Source organism: Myodes glareolus, chromosome 11, assembly GCF_982192425.1.
Source record: "Myodes glareolus chromosome 11, mMyoGla1.1, whole genome shotgun sequence".
In the NCBI taxonomy this organism is placed as follows: Eukaryota; Metazoa; Chordata; class Mammalia; order Rodentia; family Cricetidae; genus Myodes; species Myodes glareolus.
This window is the reverse complement of record NC_142036.1, coordinates 42,526,674-42,543,016: the sequence shown is the minus strand read 5'-3', so window position 1 is coordinate 42,543,016 and position 16,343 is coordinate 42,526,674. Positions and strand designations below refer to the sequence as shown.

General features: G+C 39.2%; 2 protein-coding genes and 1 long non-coding RNA gene across 10 annotated transcripts in view; 2 read left to right on the top strand and 1 right to left on the bottom strand.

The window, feature by feature from the left end:
• Rbm25 (RNA binding motif protein 25) overlaps nt 1-5,968 on the top strand; it is a 50,280-nt gene extending 44,312 nt beyond the window's left edge. For all 6 annotated transcript variants that reach the window (XM_048449107.3, XM_048449106.3, XM_048449108.3 and 3 more), the window contains 3 exons: nt 5-103; nt 1,416-1,463; nt 4,359-5,968. In XM_048449107.3, coding sequence (XP_048305064.3) covers nt 5-103; nt 1,416-1,463; nt 4,359-4,451 — 240 coding nt within the window. In that variant the 3' untranslated portion in view covers nt 4,452-5,968. The remainder of the gene's footprint in view (nt 1-4; nt 104-1,415; nt 1,464-4,358) is intronic.
• A 3,860-nt stretch (nt 5,969-9,828) lies between these two features.
• On the bottom strand, nt 9,829-11,794 carry LOC125409943 (uncharacterized). The gene is made up of 2 exons (XR_007234938.3): nt 11,668-11,794; nt 9,829-11,541 (listed from the first exon to the last, which is right to left on the bottom strand). It is a non-coding gene; the product is annotated as an uncharacterized LOC125409943 (long non-coding RNA).
• Psen1 (presenilin 1) overlaps nt 11,771-16,343 on the top strand; it is a 48,652-nt gene continuing 44,079 nt past the window's right edge. Inside the window, exon 1 of one of the 3 annotated variants that reach the window (XM_048449112.3) lies at nt 11,771-11,908. The gene's annotated coding sequence lies outside the window, so the exon portion shown is untranslated. Of the gene's footprint in view, nt 11,909-12,118; nt 12,255-16,343 lie in introns of those variants that run through there. The other 2 variants (XM_085697403.2, XM_048449113.3) reach the window with 2 other exon arrangements.

The window sequence follows — 16,343 nt, the reverse complement described above, 5'->3', positions numbered from 1 at the left end:
GCAGATGCTGATGGAACGAAGAATCCGGCCGTGGATCAATAAGAAAATCATAGAATACATAGGCGAAGAAGAAGCTACATTGGTTGATTTTGTTTGTTCTAAGGTTGTTTTTTTTTTCTTCCTCCATCTTTAACATTTATTTTAGACACTTAAAAATTTTGCCAAGTACATGATAATTCAGTTTTAATTAAGTGACCTGATATTTAAAGGAAGCCTCCTCCTTTTAGACCCATCATTCTACAGCTTTGCTTCTGAGTCAGGGAGGACAGAATTGGTGTCTGTTCCCAATTATATTTTCTCTTTTCTACTGCAAATGCCATGCCACTGTGGTTTTGTCTTTTGAGTTTGAATTTTGCAGAGGTAGCCAATAGTTTGTTTTCTCAATTTCTTTGGCAGTCACCCATCTTTTGAATAGTCCTGTCATTAATAGTGTTTAGGCAGTGTCTGATTAGAGTTCTTGACAACTGTGTATTCTATGGAACTTTGTCTTTTAACTTTGTAGCAGTATACAAGTCTCAAATGGCATCCTTACTATATTTATGCATGAAGAAATTGAACCTTATGGAAAATGGTGTCTTGGCCATTTTTATACAATATGTAGCATTTTCAACTCTACAGGCTTTTTTTTTTTTTTTGGTTTTATAACAGATTCTTATAGCCCAGGCTGAGTTTTTCCTTGCCTCCATTTCCTTAGTGCTAGAATTAATAGCATGTACCAGTACACTCAGCCATCATCCAGCAAGATGTGTTTTATTGTGTGTCCTCAAAGTATTGTGTCTTTTAATAAGATGGTTATTATAGTAGGAGCATCATATTCTTGTAATAGTATAAATAGTAAGAATGTTAATCTTCCACTATTCTCTGCTTAAAATTATTATAGGATTAAGATTTATATAGCCAAGTGTGGCAGATTTCTGTAATCCTAGCACTTAGGAGGCTGAGGCAAAAGGTCACAAGTTTGAGGCCTCGCTAGGTTGCATAGCGTGAGAGGCGGGGAAAAGGCATTTTGTAAGTAATGATTAAACTGTTTTAGTGGTTAGGAACCCGGGTTAAAAAACTTAGCCAAATGATAGTGGCACACACCTTTATCCCTAACACTTAGGAGGCAGAGGCAGAGTGATTGCTGAATATACAGAGCAAGTTCCAGCACAGTCAAGGCTTCACAGAAACCCTTTCTCCTATAAAAAATTAAAAAAAGAAAATAAAAAGCTTTTAGAGCCAGACATGGTGGGGCTTGTCTCTAATCCAAGCATTAGGGAGGCAGACAGATCTCTGTAAGTTCCAAGCCTTCTCATAACTAAACATTGAGACCATGCATCAAATAGAGAAACTCCCTCGGGCACAAAAAATTCTAACCTACCGTTTAGAGGTTTTGTACAGCTTTGTAACTTTGTTTGTATCTTTGTTTCTTTTAGGTTATGGCCCATAGTTCACCTCAGAGCATTTTAGATGATGTTGCCATGGTAAGTTAAAAAAATATTGTTATCTGTGTGAACAAACTGCTTTATAAATTTCTTGCATTTTCTTGCTAAAAAAATCAAATTTCTAATTGTATTTGATTTTGTATTATGATCAGTATTTTTCTTTTATTGAACATTATAATTTTATAAGCAGAAGGAGGGAAGAGGTTTGCAATTTAAATGAGAAAAGTACTGCATGAAATATGAGGGAGGGCCTGTTTAACCCTAACCCTAGCAAATTTGAGTAGAACTGGTAGGCTAACTGTGGAAGATTACTTATAACTAAACAACTGGGAAAAGCTTGCTGTCAGAGAATAAGGTGATAAGAAAGTAGACTGCGCTGAAATTGCATTCCTTTAATCCCAGAGTATTAGTCCAAATGATGGCACTTGCCTATCATATACCTTGGGAATTCCTAAGAGCATTGAGACATGTATTAGAGAACGGTACGGGGGTTAGGTTTCAGCACAATGGTATGTGTTCATACCCCAAACAAACAAACATGCAAGTAATTTAAAAATTGTTTTTTAGCTAGTCAGTGGTGGTGCAGACCTTTAATCCCAGCAGAGACAGGCAGATCTCTGTTAGTTCAAGGCCAACCTGGTCTATAGAGCAAGTTCCAGGACAGCCAGGGGTCTTTGAAACCCTGTCTCAGGGGGGAAATTTTGCATTTTTTAAAAAAACTTTCAAGGTATGTAGGCACATGTGGATAAGGCTTCTTACTGTCAAGTACGATGCTTTACAACCAACATAGTAGAAGTGTGCTCATGCAGGGGCACCCACTTTGTAGACCAGGCATGCACACAGGTAAAAGAAAGTATAAAAAGTAATATTCTCATGTATCTAAATGAATAGCTCAGAAAAAGTGCTTACTGCTTACTCAAAATCTAATTAAAATGTTGAGTGTGGTGGTATGCTTTCCTGATCCCAGAATGGAGGGATCTCTCCACGAAGGAGGTGAAGACATTGTTGGAGCTTGTCCAATCACCTCTTTTAATTGGTAAGTCCCAGGTTCTGGTGAGAGATCCTGTCTGGGAAAACAAGGTGGACAACTCATTAGATGAAACCACAGGTTGATTTCTGCCGTCCTTGAACTTACACCTCTCCACACCAAAATACCAGAATAAAAGATGGAGAAATGAATAATTGAAAAGAACAATCTATCATGAGATCCAGATTTCTAGTTGCAGGAACCATGCTGTAAGTCAGGCACACCACCTGCACACTTGTAACTCCAGCAGACATGGGATTTATAAATGCTTCTTAGATGTTTAAGATAGATTTTTAGCTCAAGTAGTACTTTATTCCTGATAAATATATTTGGTGTTTTTACTTTTATATTACAAACTTTGATTACATATTTTGTGTTCCAAGATCATTTCTCAAACTACGGTGTAATAATGACCCACAAATGTGTTTAAAAGAAGTTTAAAGAAATTTCATTTGATAATGTACTGATCACTATGTAGCAAGTACTCACCTGCAGCTAATTTAGTTCCTGCAGTAGTAGTACTACTGGTATGATGCAGCAAAATTTCTTACATTTTTACAGCTCAGAGAATTGAGACTTAGTGAGCTTCATATGATTCTGCCAAGTACACATCTAATAGATGGTAAAGATTTGAACCTAGTTTTTTTTTAAAATATTTATTTATTTATTATGTATACAATATTCTGTGTGTATGTCTGCAGGCCAGAAGAGGGCACCAGACCTCATTACAGATGGTTCTGAGCCATCATGTGGTTGCCGGGAATTGAACTCAGGACCTTTGGAAGAGCAGGCAGTGCTCTTAACCACTGAGCCATCTCTCCAGCCCCCTTGAACCTAGTTTTAATAGGGATTGGGTTCTCAAAATTCTTAGAGGCTGTTTAGGGAAGAAACCAGGCAATAAGAAGTTGCTTTCCACTCAAAGCAGAGATATCCTGGAATTTCATCATAGATAATGTCTTTAAGGAAGTTAGGTCTTTTAACAGTAGGCCCGAGGGCCAGAGACTTATGTCTGTAGGCTAAAGGCAGAAGTAGTATTGGGAACATTATGTAGTGATTAAATCCTAGGTAGATAGTAAAATAACCTAGTTTATTTAACAGAAAAAGATAGTGTTCTTTTATCCTGTGGCGTCGGTGTTCTCTTAATTCTGTTTACTGCATTCTAGAGACTAGTAAATTCTATTGCAGTGCTTAATTCGGTGGCACATGATGACCGTTTGTTAAATGTTAGGTACGATGATGAGTCTGACTTGGGATAAATAATATTACTCTACTAATATAGATAGTTGTATATTTAACTCGTTCATAAATTACTTTTTATGGTAAGGTTTTGCTTTATTTATATAGTTTGGCCAGTCATATATAAATGTAACGTCTATAAAATTAACATCAAAATAAAAGAAAAATATTACTGGAGGCAAGAATGGTGACATGTCTATAATTCCAGCACTCAAAAAGGGGGACGGTTATTTTTGTTTTCATTGAAGTTTAGCGCTAGCCTGGGTTGTGTGTCTCAAAGTCAAACCAGTAAACAAAAGTATAATGGAATAATTATTAGTTGTTTTTTTTTGTTTTTGTTTTTTTTTGTTTTTTGGTAACTTAAATATTCTGTTGAAATCTTTTTTTTCATCCTGGATAATTTTTCTTTTTGGTTTGTTTGAGACAGGGGTTCTCTGTAGCTTTTTGGAGCCTGTCCTGGAACTCACTCTGTCAACCAGGCTGGCCTCGAACTCACAGAGATCCACCTGCCTCTGCTTCCTGAGTGCTGGAATTAAAGGCGTGTGCCAACACCGCCTGGCCGGATAATTTTTCTTTAGGTCATTCCGTTGATTGTGCTTGTGGGTAAGAGTTTTGCATGTTACTGTTGACTTGACATGCCACTAATTATCTTTGCATCTTTTGGCCTCTAGGTACTAGACGAAGAAGCAGAAGTTTTTATAGTCAAAATGTGGAGATTATTGATATATGAAACAGAAGCCAAGAAAATTGGTCTTGTGAAGTAAAACTTTATGCATTCAGAGTTACATTTCAGAATTCTTCTTTCATACCCTTCAAAGAACTTTGAATTTTCTGTGTCTTCAAAGACATTTGTGAGATCTGTAATTTTTTTAATGTAGAAAATGTGAATTCTTTTGTCCTCTAATTTGTTGATACCATGTGTACACGCTTGGTTGTAAAGTCCTGAATCCCTGGTTCCCTTTATACTCACCAGGTACAAATTGCTGGTGTGTTTTATAAGCTGCAGCTACTGTACACAGCCTATCTCATGTAATCTTGTTCTGCTGATTCGTCCCTTGTAAATATTGAAATGACTTCCCAATTCTTTTGCAGGATTCCACCTAATATTAAAACTGTACTGTATAGGCACCAACATGAATAATTTGAATACTAGTCATACTCATTCCCGTGTCACCCCACTCCCTTGATCAGAAATGGCAAGCCCTTGTAAAGGCATGGAGTTTAAAATTAGAGTGCAGACCTAGAGACAGCCATTCCTAATGTATCTCTGTATTAATGTGTTTATGTCAGTCTATGCATAAAAGTCTTTTTAAATTTTCTTTGGGTTCCCTTAAACATTTCATAATTCATCAATAGACTCATAAAGGAAAAGTGATAATTGTGCCAACCCAAGTAACTAGTATAATTACGGTGTGAGTTTCCCAGAGTGTGATATTCTGCAGTGATCAACAGTCTGCTAAACCAGATTTGTGTTTCTCTGTGAATAGGATGGTATATCATAGTCTTATTTCTTCTCCCATTTGAATGCTCACGATTGAAGCAGATTCTAAAGTTCTGGAGCAGTTTACTCAATACATTTTCAACTTACTTGACTTCGTTTAATTTGGATGTATTCCTTTTAATAAAATAAAATAAATTCCCAAGGGAGGGGAGGAGCCCATCTTATTTAACACAAATAACCAGGAGGCACCTCAGTGGAAGAGCTTACTATGCTTACCATGAAAGAGGGCCTGGGTTCTGTCCCTAGCACCAATAAATAAGTAAATAAGGTAAGTTTACAGAAGAGATTTTGACAAAACACAGTAGTAGTTCACTATGATATTTAACTGTTTATATCTTTCTTCCAAAGAAACATCATTCATGGCAGTTTCCCACCTATAAATCTTTATTACTTGTCATCAAACTTTTAATATATTGATGACATGTTTAGAAAAATCCTTAGAATTTAACAGTAATTCAGAAGAACACCAGGGGACAAAATTTATTTGAAAAGTACCAAGTTCCAAACAGTTACTAACAAATAAAGTACAGCTGTTGCCATGTTTGTTTATTAAAAGGTAAAGATTGAATTGTTAGGGTAATGGAACTGTGAGCTTGAGTTACTAAGTTTTTATTTTAATTTTTTTTCTTTTAAACATCTTGAGGACATCCAAAACACCGTTCTTAATGTTGAACCTTGACATGGCTTCATTTTGTAAATATTTCAGTTATTAAAAATGTATATATTTGATCTTGGAAATGCTTTCTTTGAGTCTTATAAATAAATGACATTATGTTATAATTGTGTAGTGCATATACTAGAAAACAACCCAAAACTAAATTTTTAAATGAGTTTTTATGGTATTAGAAGATCAATGAGGCCTTAGTTACCTTATTTTGGATGAGGCTGTGTCATCCATGGATATCTCTACAAAGTGTTGAATATATTTCAAATTTTGTTTTTTAAAAGAAAGTTGCAGAAAAATGACCCTTCCAGTTAGAAATGTATTTATTAGCCATTTTTCAGATTTATCCCTCCACTAGCCCAATAACCTGTTTACGTCATTTATTTTGTTTCTTTGTCTTCTAAACACATTGAACATTTGCTTTGACCTCGTGCTAGGTTTTTATTTAGTTAATATTACCATGAAGTTTTATTCAAATAGATTGACTTTACCTTGCTAGTCTCTCAGATACCTGTAAAAACTAGAGATGTTTACCTGAAGCTTTTAGGAGTATATACCTTATACTGCGTAGCACCTCCCCGTAAAGTCATAGAACCTTTCAGGAGAGCTGGGATGTTCATGTGGGTGGCAGAAAAAGTGGTTAAATTAAGCTTATATTTTAAACCAAGTTTTGCCATTAAAGCTTCTTAGTTTTTATGATAGATCTGTACATTCATTTTAGGTTTTATATTGGTTGGTATCACTCATTTAAGTAATAAAACACATGAAGTCTTAAAACTAAAATGCTTTTCCCTCGTTTGACCACAGAATAAAATTTAAGTATATTTTGAGAAAGAGTAGTTAAAATGTTTGACACTAGTTTTTCTCACATTTGATTGGGCCCTTTTGTTACTTGTCTTGTTAAAATGCCTATGTGGTTTAGTAGGGTGGATAATACCTTAAAAAGACACCCTCCCCCACCCCCCCCCGGGTTTCTCTGCGTAACAGCCCTTGCTGTTCTGGAACTGTCTCTGTAGTTCAAGCTGGTAGCAAAATACAGAGATCTGCCTCTCTCTTCTTCCTGAGTGCTGGGATTAAAGGTGCGTGTCACCACTATGGGCAATGCCTAAAATTTTATAATTACCAAGTCATACTAGTACCAACTGATCCATGAGTTACATTAAGTCGAATAAGATTTTTCAGATACCTGCACATTATTTTATCTTGGCAGACTATATAGTGGCAACATTTGTTGCTCAAAGTAGATTTTAAAGAAAATAGCTATTTTATTTTACTGAGATTGGACAATTTTCTAATCAAATTCAGGCTGTCCTTGAATTTCCCAGGCTTCCATTGCAATCCAAAAGACTAGGTTACAAGTGCTCAAATATGGTGATGCTTGAGAACAGTAGTTAGCTATGTACAATATGTTCTATTTGTGAACATCAAAATAACCCTCCAAAATAGTGCCCTAGGTCAGTTGTCCCCACCAGACTCTGAGGATGTTCTTTTAAAAGTTTGATATTTGAGCTTTATGATAGTGCTTCCCTGTAAACTGTGTAATAGCAAATGTTGATGTTTTCTTCACAGTAAAGTTTCAGATAATCTAACAGGAATACCTATAAGATACAGAAAAATCAGTTTTGCCTGGCGTTGGTGGCGCATGCCTTTAATCCTAGCACTTGGGAAGCAGAGGTAGGCAGTCAGTTCAAGGTCAGCCTTGTCTACAAACAACAGCTAGTTCCATAGCTACAGTGAAACCCTGTCTTGAAAAACCAAAATAAATAAATAAAATAAAGAAAAATAAGTCTTGAGCCAAAACAAGTATTACGTGTCTGTGTGTATCTCTACCACGAAGAAAATAAATTAGCAAATTCATATAAATAGATTTCTAATGTTTGTGAGGCTTGTTTTCGTCAAACTTTTGGTATCAAGATCTGTGATTTCAGAATGGCTGTGGATTTTTCTGGTTATAGTTCAACTGTTTATTTACTACATACAATTTTAATATCTTTATTTCAGAATGTGCCTTTTATTTTTTTTTCATTTTTTTGTCATTTTTGTTAATTTTTTTTATTTTTTGAGACAGATCTCCCTCACCTTGGCTAGCCTGGCACTCACTATGTAGATATCTGGCCCTGCTTAAGTTGTTTTTGTTGTTGTTGTGTTTGTTTGTTTGACTTTTGAGACAGTGTTTCTCTGGGTTGCTCCGAATACACTCCCTCTGTAGACCAGACTGGCCTTGAACCCTGGTGCTGGGATTGAAGGCACGCACCACTGCCTAGCTCTCTCTTTGAGTCTGTTTGGTTGGTTGGTTGGTTGGTTGGTTGGTTGGTTGGTTGGTTGGTTGGTTTTTGATCTTAGTTTTAGTTTTCGAGATGGTTTCTCTATATATCCTGACTGATACGGCTTGCCCTAGCCATCTGCTTGCCTCTGCTTCTGCCTCCCAAATGCTGGGATTAGTCACTCACCACTACCTAAGTGTGTCTTGAAGCAACCAAATTAGGCATAGTTGTAAATATCCATAGAAAAAAATAATTATAAAAATGAGTGAAAAAATACTACATACTTATTAGTTGAATCGACGACCTTTATATTCTCATACAGAATGGGAGTTATATTGTGTAGTAGCCAAACTTTTTTTGTAAAGGAGAGTTTATGTTGAACATGGTGACCTTAAACTCACAGATCCTCTTGCCTCTGCTGAGATTAAAGGCCTGCATCACCACACACACAAACCCCTCATTTTGAGTGTGTACTCTTTGTTTTTCAAGACAGGATTTCTCTGTAACAGCTGTCTTTGAACTCTGTAGACCAGGCTGACCTTGAACTCCTCTGCTTCCTGAGTGCTGGGATTAAACATGTCCCACCACTGCCTGACTTTATGTGTGTGTTTTTTAATTGGGATTGATTTTATTGAAGTCCTTTCTTCTTACACATCCCCTTTTCCCCTCTGTCTCTCCCCATCATTGTCTAGATTTGGCCTAGGCCCATTTGTGTAATCCATGTTGTCCTCAATTTACCAAGAAACCAAGTCAAACAATATTCCATTCCTGTTTTGATAACAAAAGGAAAACGAGTCCAACAGCTAAGGGTTCCGTTTCTGCCTTTAGTGTTTAGTGTTGATAGATGTATTCAGTTACAGAGATTGAAGTAATTAGTGAGAAAACAGACTCAACTTTCTTTTGGATTAGTTTATTTCTAGGCAAGAATCTAAAGTTTGGGCATACTTTTAATTGAAAGACAATTCAATGTTTCTATAGGAATTGTAGTGTTAATGTGAGTAAAAGCAAATAATGATCATATGCAACTGTTAATTGTGTATCTAGGACTCCTTGGTAATACACGTGGCGTTCTCATTGACGAGACCTTGGCTTTAGCGATGACATCATTTATACTCTAGTCTTTCAGGCTCCCTCTTATGTAGCACTTTCAGGTTCAGGCTTCATTCATCACTAGTTAGTCACTATTGGATCTTCTTGCTGCATTTTGTTGTTCATACCACTGTTCTGTTTCCATGTTCTGAATATTGGGGAAAAGAAATGCCCTATTGCAGAGACTCTTGAGTACTCTTGGTGTTGATAATTCTTAGGTTAGCTTTCAGTGTTTCTAGACTCAGTGTTACAGTTCACTGAAAAATATTGGATGACTTCTTGCCTACATACCCACAAGTCCACCACATGCAGCAAATAGCCCTCAACCCTATCAAGGACTTGTTAGAAAAAGTATTGGGCGAATTTCTAGTTCTCTAGTTCACGAGTGTAGCAAACTTAAGTCCTGCCTGGTGTAATAACTCCATTTGAGTTATCTAGAAGACCTCTTTTCTGGCCATCCCTACAGTTTCTTGATCCTTGTTCAAGTAATTTTCTTTCTTTGAAATAATTTTGTTAAAACAGGCTCACCTTGAAGTCTTCAATACTGCATCAGTTCCCAAGGTATATCCCACCACAAACCAGCTTTCTTCTTAGTTTCAAGAACAAAACACAAAAGAATTAACTTGGCTTCCATCTCCTTTTTATTAGTGATTCCAAGAAATTAATATGTACCTTCCAAATGTCTCATTCATCCTCTTGGAAATGTGTGTAATTCTCAGTGTTTCCACTGATTCCTTGTGGCAGCACTATTGGGACACACAATAGCTTGACTCTAAGCATTTGCTGTCTACTTGGGATTCACAGGTGTCAATGTTTAATCACCTTTGTGCTCCTCTAATGTCTGTCTTCACACCGTCTCTTGGGTGTTCATATCCCTAGAAAGAGGAATATAGAAAACAGGAAAAGGATCTGTAGTCCAGTTTGTGTGTCTTTTCCACCTGCTGCTGACACCTTTCCACCAACCCCTAGACAAAGTTTCTCTTTTCTCTATTGACCTGGTCTCTCAAACTCACCTGCTTTTGTCTTTCTGGGATTGACAGTGTGTACCACCACACTGGGCTTTGCACATAACTCATGCGAGGCTTTTTTTTTATTTATTATGTATACAATATTCTGTCTATGTGCATGCCTGAAGAGGGTACCAGGCCTCATTACAGATGGTTGTGAGCCACCATGTGGTTGCTGGGAATTAAACTCAGGACCTTTGGAAGAGCAGCCAGTGCTTTTAATCGCTGAGCTCATCTCTCCAGCCCCCTCATGTGAATTTTATAACATGGGTGAACTGTGATTTTTTTTCTTTATTTTTATATACCAATACTCCATGAACAAAATGTTATGTTGAGGTTGGTTCTACCAAAGATTGCAGTTAGGATAATGAACAATTTTACAAATGCCTTTTAGCCTGTCTTTGTTTAGCGCTTGTATTGTGCTCGCTCTATGTGCTCTCCACTATTTTCTGTATTCTTCCCCATATAAATGAATTTTATTGGGGGAAAAACTAAGGGTAAGAAATTTATGGTTTGAAGTATGTATGGTGTGTCTCCTCCCAGCTGCCATTCTGCTGTTGTGAAAGACAAATATGAAAATTTTACGTATGAAAATATTGCATGAAATCTGTGTTGAAGCAGGGTTGAGAGTGTTGGGAGAAAATGGAGATGGTTGCTCTGGATTAGAATGAGGCGTCCTGGGAAATAAAATAATTAGACCCTGTGTAGCCCAGTTTACCCTGTGATTTGTTAAGCCAGTTTGACCTCAGCTCACTGACCTGCCCTCATCTACTGAGTTGGATGACAGACATAACTGTTAACAATCGTCTTTACAATTACATAAAATCTTACGGATGCAAACTCAAAGTAGGAAACATTTTCTGCTCTCCAGACGCTTGCATCTTGGAAGACCTTTTCAGAGTTGGAGCCTAGAATATTAGGGTAGTTTCTCAGATTCCGTTTACCCACCAATCGCTTTAATTTATTGAGGGCACGAACAATAAATTATATCCATTTTGAGCAACTGTACAAATGTGAAGAAAAGGGAAGTGTCCGGTTTTAAATGTTACCACAAAACGAAGGATGATGTCCAAACGCGTACGGTGTATACAGAATAGGTTTTCTTTTTCTCTTTTTTGGCGGGGGGGGGGATTTTTGAGCCAGGGGCTCTCTGTAGGTTTTTTTTTTTTTTTTTTTGCCTGTCCTGGAACTAGCTCTTGTAGACCAGGTTGACCTCGAACTCCCGGAGATCCGCCTGCTTCTGCCTCCCGAACGCTGAGATTCAAGGCACGGGCCACCACCGCCCGGCCCAGGATAAGTTTTCAAGGCCGTATGGGGTGTGTTTGAGACCTGCAGGGAACATACGAATCTCAGTCTCAGCCAAAACACAAGGGGAAAATGTCTTCGGTTTTAGCATGGGAGAACACTAGATCAGTCTGAAGCCCTACAACTGCTTCAGATCGCCCAGCATCTTACTTCGACCCACAGCAGTGTAGCTCCAACCCTCACAGTCTGCGCGCGCCACCGGAAGTCCCGTTCACTGTTCGATCTCGTAGCCAACGTCGTGGGGCCGGAAATGACGACACCGACGAGGCCTTTAGGGCGGGGCCTAGGACGACCTGCTCTGCGGGCCGCGAGTTCTCGTCGGAAACAAAACAGCGGCAGCCTAGACCGAAACCTCCGGTGCGAGCCGGCCGTCAGGGCGCGGAGAGAGAAGGTGAGTTTCCGGGTTTTGCGGGGCGAACGGTGTCTCTGCCAGCTGTGGTCGCTCGTTCTTGCCTAGGGCCGGAGCCTGAGCCTCTGCGGGCCGCGCAGCGGGCGTCCTCGAGGATGAGGGGCGGGGTCCGGCCGGGCGGAGACCGAGGAACCCCGCATGGGAAACGAGGTCGGCCGGTTTGTCAGGGCCGTCCAGGCTAAGAGTGACCCCCTCCGAGCTTTGGTCCGGAAGTGCTGGCTTTCCCGGACGGCCCGGAGCAGGTGGCTGCTGTCGGGGGTGGCCGGCTGTACGGGAGTGGAGCAGGAGATAGAGGAAGCGCCCTAGGCTGGGTCGGCTTGAGCAACTGGTGAGACGCTGCGTCTCGTGTCTCCAGTGTGTCCTAGTCCAGGAGTGAGTGGCACTCAGGGCTAACTTCTCAGTGTCTCCATTGCCAGGCAAAGAGTCGTATCGCCGTCGCTTGTTCCTTCATCAGAACTGTTAAGATGCATGTGCACGCCCGACGCTTGTAGGCATCTTTAGCGCTTGCCTTTTCTTCTTTTTCACGTTTTCAGATGTGACACTGCGGTGGACAGAGGTTGCTACAGGCACATCCGTCTGGTAGTGAGGCTGAAGTGCATAAGAGAATTTAGGTGACTTTTATGTAATTAGGAGAGATGAGAGTTACAGTAACGGGAATGTATACAGGAGAAGCGTGAGCAGGACAAGCTATCGGTTCAGCTAAAGTGTGAGATTGAGTTCAAGAATGAGAGAGAAATGAGGAAGTTAGGAAGTGGTTTGAAAATACCACTTTTGAAGTGTCAGTGGGTGAAGATGGCCTGAGGTTAGCACTGTAGGCATGGGTCACTTAAGTAGATTTGCTGCTTGTTGTTTGAGCAGCTAACTGGGTGACAGGAACTCGAGAGCCAGGTGGAAGGAGGGTTAGGAGACAGCTGAGGATGAGTGTAGAGCCACAATAGTGCAGTGTCACAGAAGGCAGGGAGGCTTGAGGTTCGGGAAAGCTTTGTCAGCGACTTGGAATGAAAGGCCTGGTATTGTAGAAGTATCTGAAAATCGGAGTAGCATTGTGCGGTTGAAAGAGGAAGGTGAACCACACAGTTAGCAGTTTTAAGTGTGCCAACAGACACGTCTGTAAAGGTTACAGGAAACAGGTGAAATTCGTTTTAATGATTTGTTAGCCCAGTATAGCTAGCAGTTTTATTTTAGCATGTAATCACTGTAAAGATGAACTTGTCTTCTCCGCTAGATCTTAATTGAAAAAAAAAATCTGATTTCTAAAGTGTCCCAGGCACATGGCACAAAAGTTTTGTTGTGTAAAAGAAACCCAGTTCCTCTTTGAATGCTGGAAGAATTCTTGTTTGGTTTTCATAATGCCTTACCCAGTTCCTGGTTTAAGTTGAGTAAAAGCAGACGAATTTAGGCAATGATAAATATCAGAAGCTTGCAAGCTAATTAGATGTAAATATTCATTTTTAATTAAAAATTAGTTCTATTCTATCCATTTCCACAGAAGGTTGAGACAGTGATTCACAATAATCATAACTTCATTACAGGGTTATTAAAATTTAAAAGAGTAGAAAGTAAAAAAATTAAAATAACATTGGGAGAAAGAGTCTTTATAGTTGCCAGGTATGGTGGCATGCATTTGGAGTCCCAGTTAGTTGGAAGGTGAGTAAGAAAATCAAGGCCAGCCTTGATGAGAGAGAGACAGTGAGTGAGTGAGATGAGATTTGTCCTATGTGATCTGAACCTATTATAGTCTGTAGTCTATTTATAGCCTGTGTAGGTAGATAGGACATATAGTACAGTGTGTGTGAGAAAACTATGTAGACTCTCATTGTGTGGGTGTATGTATGTGTGCACATGTGTACTTTATATGCAAAGCTACAGAGTCTTTGTCTATATATGTGGGTGCATGCATCCATGCTTGCAAATGCAGAGGCCAGAGAAGGACACTGGATGTTTTTCTCTTTTACTTAGCACCTTTTTTTTAAAAAATCTTTTGTTATGTTTTTTTGTATGCAGGGTTGGGGGATGGTGGTGGTGGTGGTGGCATGGTGTATGTGCTGAAGTTTGAAGTGAGTTCTTCTTTCATCTTTAAGTTGGTACTGGGGATTGAACACAAGTCTCTAGGCTTGTGAGGCAAGTACCTTTACTTTCTGAGCCATCTCTATAGCCCCTTATTTTTTTTTTAACTTAATTGTTTTGTCTTGTTTTTTTGAACAAGGGTCATTCTATATAGCTCTGAGTATCCTGGAACTCACTAGACTAGGCTGGCCTCAAGCTCACAAGTTCCAGATCTGCTGGAACTGAAGGAATCCAGCTTTAATTTTGAAAACTTAATTGTGTGTGTGTGTATCCGTAATGGGGATCATATGTGCTGTGATACAAAGGATAATTCACAGGGTTATTTTGTGGAATCATTCTTGTTTACATTATGTGGGTTCTGAGCATGGAATTATGGTTGTCAGATATATGCAGCAAGTGCTCATCAGCCCTGTACCTTATTTTGTAAGCCAGGGTTTCTTTATTGCACCCGAAGCTATTTCAGCTAGAGGGCTGGCCATCAATCTCCTGGGATCCTCATCTCTACCCCCAGTGCTGGGATTATGGGCACTATAGTTTTGCCTGGCTTTTCTGTGGTGCTGGGAATTTGAGCCCCAGGCCTCTTATTTTCACAGTAAGTGCTTTTCCCCACTGAGCCATCTGCCCAGATTATATGTACTGTCTTAATATACTTTGAGACTGTTGGTTTGTTTCGCTGTAGAACTGGATTTATTTGACTTCTGTGATTCTAAGACTCTTGGAAGTAGTATCAAGCATATATTTGTATCACATTGCCTTTATAAAATCCAGAAAACATCTATATTCTAATACATTTAATCCTGAAGGTTTGACTAAGATCCTCAGCTGTTTTTAGCTCATCTTCATTGCATCTTCTGAGCCAGCCAGCATTACCACTGTTTTAAAACAAGCTACAGCAGGAAGTGTCCATAGCAGCCCTCCTTCAGAGCTAACAGCTTAGAGCGCATAGATCTCACTCACTCAAGGCTCTGCTTCAAGGTGGTAGTGTGGGGCAGCTGGGACCATTTTGATTTGAGCATCTTATGGGGCCTAGGTGGGGAGGGCAAGGAGTACCAATCCATGCTAGTGTCTTCTCAAGGCAATGTCGAATGTATAAAAGGGCAGGGCCAACTGCACAAGCGTAGTTCACATATCTGCCAGTGTCAGTCAACTAAGATTACATTGACAAAGGCACATAGGATTTCACCTAAAGGCTTAGAAGGTAGATAATGAACTTCACCCATCATGAGACCAAAGAGAGATTGGTTCCAGGACCACTAGATTCCAAAATTTGAGGATGCTTCAGTTCAGTCCTTATATAAAATGGTATATAGTATTTGGGGTGAGAATGTAGTCATGTACAGAGACCTACACTGGGTCCCTAGCATTGAATAAAAAAATCTGAACAAAAATATATTTGTTACTTATAATCTATACACACAAATCCTCTTGTATACTTTAAATCATTTCTTCATTAGAATATCTAATAACACAAATAATTGTTACACTGTGTTGGTTAAGGAAGAACAAAGAAAACTACATGCCACATATATCAGTCTTTAGTTGGTTGAACCCAAGAATCCTGAACCAGAAGATATGAAGGCTAACCATTCTTCTCTTAGGGATACTGGGGGAAGAGAGAATATTTACTGAATAATAATTTTATCTATCACAGATGGTTCACAGAGGTGGAGTGGGATGGGAAGAGGGAAAAACACACACTCAATAAGATGCATCACCACCCTTGCTCTTTTTAGTTCTGTCCCTTTCATATCTCTTGGAGGGCAGGGGAAATGATTTGCTCTCTGTACCTTAAAAAATAAGAGTTATCTTGGCTATTCCTAAATTAAGGGATTTTCATTTCAGTTATAGAATACAGTTTAGAGTTTGGTTACATTTATTATTGAATGTGAGCCTTCAGAAACTCAAGTAGAACCAGGTTTGATAGTAAACACTTTTAATCCTAGCATGTGGGAGTTGGAAGCAGGAGGACCTCAAGGTCAAACATTTGAGCAAGACCCTGTTTAAATAAATACGTAAATGACAGGGTATGCCTTTAATCCCAGCACCCAGGAGTTTGAAGTCAGTCTGATCCACATATCTGAGTACAGGCCAGGTGGCAGGCTACATAGTGAAGCCCTGTCCCAAACAAACAAACAAACAAGGGGAAAGCCAAGGTATGGCTCAGTGGAACACTTACTTGCTTCCCACCAACCAAAATAAACAAATCAAAACTGGAATCAGCATTTGGGCTGCGTATCAAGGAGCAGCTGTCAAAATGACAAGAAGAAGATAGAGTGGGGAAAGTGTGTGTGTAGTGGGCATGGGGAGAACAGCCAAAATGCCCGTTTGTGCAGTCTGTTGGTCAGTTGTG